The 9,147-nt window shown below is 41.0% G+C and overlaps 1 protein-coding gene across 1 annotated transcript in view; it reads left to right on the forward strand.

Moving 5' to 3' along the window:
• il1rapl1a (interleukin 1 receptor accessory protein-like 1a) overlaps window positions 1–7,661 on the forward strand; it is a 137,611-nt gene extending 129,950 nt beyond the window's left edge. The window contains exons 7-11 of the mRNA XM_062431597.1: window positions 43–188; window positions 2,360–2,506; window positions 5,329–5,499; window positions 6,343–6,387; window positions 6,940–7,661. Coding sequence (XP_062287581.1) covers window positions 43–188; window positions 2,360–2,506; window positions 5,329–5,499; window positions 6,343–6,387; window positions 6,940–7,661 — 1,231 coding nt within the window. The remainder of the gene's footprint in view (window positions 1–42; window positions 189–2,359; window positions 2,507–5,328; window positions 5,500–6,342; window positions 6,388–6,939) is intronic.
• The last annotated feature ends 1,486 nt before the right edge of the window (window positions 7,662–9,147 follow it).

Below are 9,147 nucleotides of genomic sequence, written 5' to 3' on the forward strand. Positions count from 1 at the left end.
AAGTTGGTGCTACGGATAAGCATTACTTATCTTTTTTTATAGGATTGTCAAGGAGCATCTTGGCGAGCAGGAAGTGGCCATATCCTTGACAATTGACTCATTGGAGGAGGAGGACCTAGGAAATTACTCCTGTTACGTGGAAAATGGTAACGGCCGTCGCCAAGCTACCATCCAGCTCTTCAGGCGAGGTAAGGGGTTCTTTGATGTTTGCTGTGACCACCTTGAGGACTGCAAACCCAAAAGGGTTCCTCACAAAGTGACTTAAAGCCTGGAAAATCATCTTATTTCTTATTTACATATACATATCATATGTTCATCTTCATTAAAACTATATGATGAATGAAATATTACAAGCCAAACTGGATTTCAAATGGATCAAATGAGCAGAAACTCCATCTCCAAATTAGTGCTAACGATGTTCTGTATCTGCTGGATGTGTAAATAGCCACCATTTGTTTGTAAATTCACCTTATCAACTTTATAAGCTGATAATATATCAATGCTTTCTTTACAGCTTGTTTCCAATGCCCCCAAGTGGCAAAAAAAGTATTATTGCAGGTTTTAAGTGTACACGCAACAAACATAAATGTTTTTTAATGCTTGCTTCAGGTAATGGATAGTTCTTTGAACACTGGTCTTTGTAGACATCCCTTCATACCTCCAAAGACCTCACACAATGATTTGCTCTTCCTTTCTGATCCATCTGACCTTTTTTTTTTTTGTTCTTCTTCCATCCATGCTTGTGTTAACAATGTGTGTTTGGGCTCCATTTGGTTTTGTTGTTTCCTCCTTCATGTTTGCCAGCAGCTGTGCAGCTATTTTGGCTCTCTAGCATGACTTGTCTGAAGCTCTTTTCATGCACTGGTTGTCACCCTACAAAGAGAGGTAATTTGATGGCTGTTTAAACAGCAAATTGGGCCTCGGCTTTACCCAACAGGCCAGTAAGTTCGGCATACAATTACATTTTAGGTCTTTATCTGTCTGTCTCCCCACTCTCTCTGTGACCGTCTTTTGTAGATATCCCATTTCCATTTGAGTGGGCTTTGTAGGCTGTAGACAGCTCAATTTAACTCTCCTCTGTTCGGCAGTATTTGTGAGGAGAGGGATGCTGAGAAAGACTTCAAGTCAAGTCAATCTCTCATCCTCTCTCTCTCTCTCTATCCGTCTTTCTCACCCACATTATTCTGATGTTTATTTCATGTTTCCCCATTCTCCCCGAATGTATCACACATAAGCCCTGCAGGCTGCCTTTCCTTTCAGCTCAGAGTAAAGAGAAAGGTGGAAAGAAAAGTGTTGGTCAGTTAAACATAAACAACTTTAGAGTTATAGAGAAGGTCGAGATCATATATTAGAAGGACAAAACAACAAGTGATGTCTTTCTGAGTTGTTGTTTATGAAAGATAATCAAAGATAATGTGCCAGCTTATATATTTAAGGGTCTACTGTCATTACAGTTATTACAGTCATTATTTAGTCTGACATTATGTCTTACAATAAACCTATTTAATGAAAAATACACCAGTTCTTAAACATGCATTTGAACATTTAACAGTAATAAAATAGATCTTTTATGACTTAATACTGATACTACAATGACTTGTGAAGGTATTTACCTCAGCAGTGTACATAATCTGTGATAATATAGACAGTGCATTGCAGTTGCCATGGCAGCCGTACCATGTTCCAGCCCACAGTGACAGAGATATAAGGTGAACCTGTTCTAGCTGAGCCAACCAGGTAAATGCTGCTTTAATACACAACATAACTCATCCTTCCCCAAGCTGGGCCTCTGGGGAGATGGAGAGGAGATAATAGAGAAGAGAAATGAATGGAGAGACAGAGGGAGAAGAGAAAGTGTGGGGGGGGGTGAGAAGTGAGAGATTCAGAAGAAGAAGAAATGTGATGGAAAGAGGAGTAGGTTAGATGAGTAAACTGTAGCTTCTTGTTTTGAAAAGGCTTTCATCCATGTCCAGAATTGTCACAGGTCCCATCATGGAAGTCAGCCAAAGTGCAAAGCTGTGTCATTTTTGTGCTGCTCCAAAGGAATGAACCCGATTTCTCATCATCTCCTTTTTTTTTTCCTTGTGTCTCCCTGCACTGCTCCCTATCATTTTTCCCAAACTCATTATGAGCCTCTTGTCTCTTCCCCCTGAAGATTAATGCTGTTTTGCTCTGAAAATACTGATGATTGTCCACTCTTCCTGAAAATTCAAATGTGTCCTGAGTTAAACTGGGAACTTGTGAGGCAAAACATATATTTTGCCTTGTGAGGCAAAACATATATTTTGTACTGTGATTGTCTCAGCAATTCTATATTTATAGAAATGTTTTGGTCTGTGTGTGTGTGTGTCCATCTCAGCAGAGCTCATGTACACCGTGGAGCTGGCAGGAGGGCTTGGAGCAATCTTGCTGCTACTCATCTTCCTCATCTCCCTATACAAATGCTACAAGATTGAGCTGATGCTTTTCTATCGGAGGCACTTTGGCAGCGAGGATGTGGATGGAGGTAAAGATGGTGCAAAGCATCACAAAGAAATCCTTACTTTGTCTCCGCCGGAATACCGTGAATCGCCAACCTCAGGTTTTCACAACTTTTAGGCCTTTCTAGACCAAAATGTTACCCAAGTGAATATGGTTTAATGTGTGTGTGTGTGTGTGTGTGTGTGTGTGTGTGTGTGTGTGTGTGTGTGTGTGTGGTGTGTGTGTGTGTGCGTGCGTGCGCGTGCGTGCGTGCGTGCGTGCGTGCGTGTTCTGTCAGAGCCTGTATCCATAGCACACTCCCCAGTAGATAAAGATGTCTTCTCTGTTCGTGTTTTCAGCAGCCCATTTCGTCTCTCTCTCTCTCAGCTGTTGGGATAGAGGTGCACGTGATTGTGTGTGTACATTGCCGCAGTGGCTGAATAGGGAAGAAACAAGATTTTCAATTTGTTGCCCATTTAAAAAGAGATCAGTCTCAATATGTCATGGAATAATGCCCAGCCTCTGTTGCGGAAGGCCAGATAGGACAACATGGGGACTGGGCAGGCACGGAGCTCTTTCCCCGGGCGACAAATAGCGTAAACAGCCTGGAAATTGGAGGGCAACTTTTTGTTTTCTCTACAGAATATTGTTAACTTTTCATTCAGTTAAGGATTTGTCTGTTTGGGTCCGACTACGTTCTCCTTTTGCTTTGTATTTTCTTTTCAAAACATTCTGGAAAGAATGAACTCATTTTTGAAACGTTGGATTGTTTCTACAGTAGCATGAATTATCTATTACACGCTGTTTTGTTGACTCAAACTTCCACATGATTAAGTCATACCGTCAGGGACTACTGATACAAGCTGTTTTTGATTTTCCAAGTTTGCTAGGTGGTTAATTAGCTAGGTTGGTTGCTAATTTGAACGTGTTGTTTGATGTTGGGATCCTATTGAGTGCAGCCCTGGCCTTTCCAGTGAATTTCAAAGCTGCATGTGCTCCTCAAAGAGTTTGTGAAAAAGCCCCTCTTCCCTTTTTGGCTGGCCCACATTCTAGTTTCTACAGAGAATAATGACTAGGACTTACTGAACATGTCACCAGTGCTGCTTTTTTATCGCCGTCTATTTTCTGCCTTTTCAGTTCTTCCCACTGTCTTCTGGGAAATCATGTTGAGGTGGGGAAGAGAGTGTTCATGAATCATGATTTGGATGTTTTTGTATCTACCCCAATGTATTTCTCATGTACACCTTATGGCCAATATGAACACCCCTGTCCTCATGCTTAATTTGAAATTTTGTTCTGGGGCTGTTTTTCATGGTTTTGGTTATGTTACCTTGTTGCAGTTGATAAAGCATACAGTGATATTTTAACAGTGTGCATCAGCATTTCGGTGAAGGCCCTTTTCTATTTTAACATGACATTGCCTCTGTGCACAAAGCCAGGTCTATAAAGACATGGTTGTGTCAGTTTGATATGAAAGACCTTGATTTCAGCCCCATCCAACACCTTTGAGATGAATTGGATTGCTGACTGTAAGCCAGGCCTTATCCCCCAACATCAGGGCCTGACCTCACTAATGCTCCTGTGGCTGAATGGGAGCAAAATCCTGCAGCCAAAATCTGACAGAAAGCAGTGGAAGCTCTTATAGCAGCACATCTTGAATAAAATCTAACTTTGTGGTAGATAAAGAACAGAAAAAGTGAACTGGCACAGTGAGGGGCAATCTCAATTATCTCGTTTCATCTTGTATGAATGTAGCATTTGCTGTCAGATTAAGTTAGACTCAAAACTGCATTACCGTAATACTACATATTCAGTTTCAAAACAAGGGAGTTTTCAAAAGTCATTCACACTGTACATCCTTTCAAATACTGACCTTTGCATAAATTGCCCTTTTCTCCATAGTTATTTTAACATTTAAGAAATTACTGAATAATAGAAAATGATAATTGATTTGTTTAAAGAGGACCTATTATTATTTTCCTTATTTTCAGCCATGTACCGTATCTAATGTAACAATGTCAGATTTTCATTATTAAGCCAAAGTGTCAAATAATGAGGGGCAGTCACACCGAGCCATGACTCTACCATTGACCATTGTGAGTGTTTCCCTATGACACAGCACTGCAAAGTAAAATAAATTGTTTACCTGCTGGTTGTCTGCCCTTCATCAAACATCATCATCACTGTGGCTGTTTATGCTTTTATTATTCCTTCCTGTATTATTTCTAACTGATCTGCTGAACAAAGAGCTCCAACCCTAACCCTAACCCTTCTCCAAATGTTATTGTGTGGGCTGGTGGACTACCGAAGCTCTGCTAATTCAGTGAGGAACACGTTTCATTTCTTCTAAATTAAATAAAAGTCTCCCGTTATTAGTCATTTAAAAGCTTTTAATATAATGCAGTTAAGCAGGAAATGTTGGGTTGGGTTTGCATCAGCAGTGACTTAACACAACTCTGATATGGCTGCCCCTCAGCAGGCTTCCTGAAAACTGACAATCAGAACAGAAAGGGCTTATTGGGAAGAGACAAGAGCTAAGGCCGGCTGTGCAAGATAAATAGGAAGTTTTTTTGAGCTGTGAATCAAGTAGCTACTTTAGTGGAGTCCCAAAATAAAAATGGACTGAAAATGGTCCTCTTTAATTTATTGTAAAATGAAGCAATGATTGATATCGCAACAAATAATCAGTCATAAAAATTGACGTTTTAACGTGCTGTATGAGCCAATTTAATAGATTATTTTTTTGTGTGTGAGATGGGATTTTATGTTTGAGTTTTTGAGCCATTTTTTGATTATGCCATGAGGAGTGAAGAGTCCATCTTTTTAAACAGCCGCTCCCTGCTGTTTCTCTCTGTTGGCTTTTTACAGAAAACAAAGACTATGATGCATACCTGTCCTACACCAAAGTGGACCCTGACCAGTGGAGTCAGGAGACCAGGGAGGAGGAACGCTTTGCCCTGGAGATTCTCCCTGATGTGTTGGAGAAACATTACGGCTATAAACTCTTCATCCCAGATCGAGACCTCATTCCAACAGGAAGTAAGCACCGTGGTCATGTGATGAAATATTTCGGAGTGTGAGGGGCATTTACTGTTTTGTGTAGCGTAGTTGCCACAGTGTTTGGAATATTTCGTCATAGTTTTGAAGCGTTTGTTGTTTTGTCTTCAGTGTTGTTTTTCACTGTCACCGTCTTGTGTTTCAATGTTTTGTGCTGTTGGGTTAATTGAAGCAGTGTATAACCGCAATCACGAGTGATGAATGGATGATTTTCCAAATTAGGGAAGAAGGAAAGGGCAATATTCAGTCCAATGCTGTCAATGAGAACCTTTTTTCTTATATCCTCTAAAAACAAAAAAAAATAAGACCATTCTTCACTGGCTGTTCCTATACTATGTACTACAGATATGGTAATATAGTGAGCACTGGGGGTTAATATAATCCATGTCATCCATGCATTTATAAATCCATGAAAATTCTTTCTGAACATATTCTCATGTGTGCTAACTCTGCTGAGCCCGTAGTACACAGTGTGCTCTGGTTAGTAGTGATGCTGTGTGTTTGTAATGTAGACTTCATGTGGAACAGATAAAACGCAAACACATCCTAGCTGGTCCAGACAGAATTAAACATCAATGGGAAATGTGTGAAGGCTCCGAGCCCTGCCGACTGAGCTGCTTCTTTCCTTTAATCAAAAGAAAAGTGCCGCCAGCATCAGCACCAAGCAAAATCATTGTAGATGAATGTCCAATCAGGGAAACATGGTACGTGAAATAAAAGATGAGTGAGAGGAAAGTCGGACTCTTTTTACGACTGTGTTGAGAATGTTTCTGTGTCTGTACTGTGTTCTCCCTGTGACCTGAATGTGAAAATGTTTATGTTTAGGTCTCACCAATGAGCATTACCAGGATGACACACGACTCTTTGGAGGTACTCGCCCTCAGTCTTTTCCTCTTGTATCAGCTGCTGTCATTTACCTGCTCCTAGGAAGTTTCAAAGAGGCGCTTAGAGTGACGCTGTTATGTTATCTGATATATCAGGCCCAGTTCAATAGACAGCAACTCAGCCTAATCTTATAGACTCTGTAGCTTTATCAATCATCTCTGTGGGTCTGCCTTCCAGAGTATTGATGCAATGCATAGACTAGTCCTCCACGCTGTACACACACATTCAAATATTCACACACACACTGTTCATTTATATATGTATGTATCTGCACATACATACACAGTAACTGTGATTCCGTACACACTACACACTAAAATTGATGTAATAAAATCAGATGTTGCAGGTCGACAGCAAAGATGCCACCTGTCATTGTCTTGTGTTTTGTGTCTGATGCTGTATGTCCATCCATTGTTGAGTGTTGTGCCTTGTTCTCATTAAATCTCTTGTGGTGTATGTACATAACTCAACTACTTCACTAGTCTTACGCCTTTTGTATTTTTGTCCTTTTCTTCCTTTATTTCTTGTTCTCTGCAGCCTACATAGAGGACGTGGCGCGCTGCGTAGATCAGAGTAAGCGCCTCATTATAGTTATGACACCCAACTATGTCGTGCGGCGAGGCTGGAGCATCTTTGAGCTGGAGACGCGGCTGCGCAACATGCTCGTGACCGGCGAGATCAAGGTCATCCTGATCGAGTGTGCCGAGTTGCGCGGCATCATGAACTACCAGGAAGTGGAGGCTCTCAAGCATACCATTAAAACCCTCACTGTCATCAAGTGGCGCGGCCCCAAGAGCAACAAGCTCAGTTCCAAGTTCTGGAAGCAGCTGCAGTACGAGATGCCGTTCAGACGCACAGAGCCCATGCTCACCCACGAGCCGGCGCTGGACGTCAGTGAGCAGGGCCCCTTCGGAGAGCTGCAGACCGTCTCTGCCATCTCCATGGCAGCAGCCACCTCCACCGCCATGGCCACCGCCCACCCAGATCTGCGTTCGTCTTTCCACAACACCTACCACACCACCATGAGGCAGAAACACTACTACCGCAGCTACGAGTACGACATACCCCCAGGAGGGACCCTGCCGCCTCTCTCCTCTCTAGGGAACCAGCACACCTACTGCAACATCCCACTAACACTGCTGAACGGACAGAGGCCACCTGGGAAGAGCCGAGAGCACAGCCTGGAGGAGGCACACGCTAACAACGCCATGCTCCCTCTGCTGCCAAGAGAAACCAGCATCTCCAGCGTCATCTGGTAGTGATGAGCAGACACAGAGTCAGCTGTAGGAAAATCAGTCAGGGTCAGACATGGCTAGGCTCAGTCTGGTAGCTCTTAGGAACGCAGTCAATGGTCGTGAGTACGGCAAGTGTTTCTCTCTGTTGGCTTTTTACAGAGGGTTTTGGATCCATTTGGTTCCTCGTTGTTAACTGGCAGCAAGTCGTGGAGATACAGCAGTTTTTTGGACTCTGTCTCCCTTGTTTTTTTTCAAGTGGACAGCGCCTCCGTCACAAGGGATGTTTTCTATGTGGAACCACAGGAGATTTATGAACAAAATGATAACATACTGTTTCATCAACTAGCGAGAGACAGACTCGCAAAAACTCCACATTAAAGAACCAACACACTATGGCTATTGTGCACACACACACATTCAAACACATACACACGCAAATGTGCATACATATACAAACAAAAGGAAAACAGGGTCTTGTACATATATTTCAATTTATTTGTAGCATCAGTGTTTTCCTGTTTTGTTATTTTGTTTGTTTTATTCAATCATGTTTGTTGACTTCTCTACTGTAGGACTTTGCTTTAACTTGTTATACAGAGTTGTATATTTTTTATTGTTTTCTCTTTTTAGTTTGTTTTTTTAACTATTATTTCAACACGCTTGTTTGGAAAGCCAGTATGTCACGTACCTGCGCTGTTGTGTGTTTTTTTTTAAATGTTTTGTCTGTTTGTTTTTAAATCTTTGTGTAGTTTAAATTTTTTAACACTTTTTGAATTGCCTGGACATTTCAGGAGCTTCGGGGAGCTGAAACTTCTTTTTGTTTACCTGTAAAAGGTGTATCTAGTTTAAAAGGAAACTCTCTTTTAAAAAATCATAGAATATGCAAAAAGAAGGAGGAGCTGGCAAAAATACACCGTCCTGTTGGACCGAGAAGGAGGAGCGGTTGGAGGGCAGTGCTAGTCCTCTCCAATCAGATAGACCGACAGACTGGCAGAGCTCTCTCTAAAGCTTCATATTTTCTATTGAAACAAACAGCCTTGCTGTTTTAGAGTGATAGTGAAATGCCTCACCTTAAAAAGAAATCTGTAGATTATTTTAAAAAGAATTCTATTTTTATAACAGAAAAGAGTTTGCTTGAGAAGTCATACTATTTGCATTTCATCCACCATAGAAAGGGGATTTGTGTATAAGTGTTATGCTGGTTTTGTACACTTGCAATGTGGTTCCTGGTTTGTTAAGAGATTAAGGTGGCTTTTGAACCCCACATGAAAAAATACGTCCTGTTCTTGATTCAAAAGTAAAGCATTTTCAATGTTTAGTTTTTTTTTAAACATATTATTCCCATTCTGATAGTTACTTTGGCTCATATGGATAGTTCATGTTTAAGGAAAGAAAATAATACATTTGTGTTTTGAAAGACTTTTTAAATATATTTGAAGGTGTGATTTTTGAGTATGCATAGCAAATAGATATGTATTCTATATATAATATAGATATTTATATAAATATA

This window comes from Scomber scombrus, chromosome 13 (genome assembly GCF_963691925.1).
Source record: "Scomber scombrus chromosome 13, fScoSco1.1, whole genome shotgun sequence".
NCBI classification, from domain to species: Eukaryota; Metazoa; Chordata; class Actinopteri; order Scombriformes; family Scombridae; genus Scomber; species Scomber scombrus.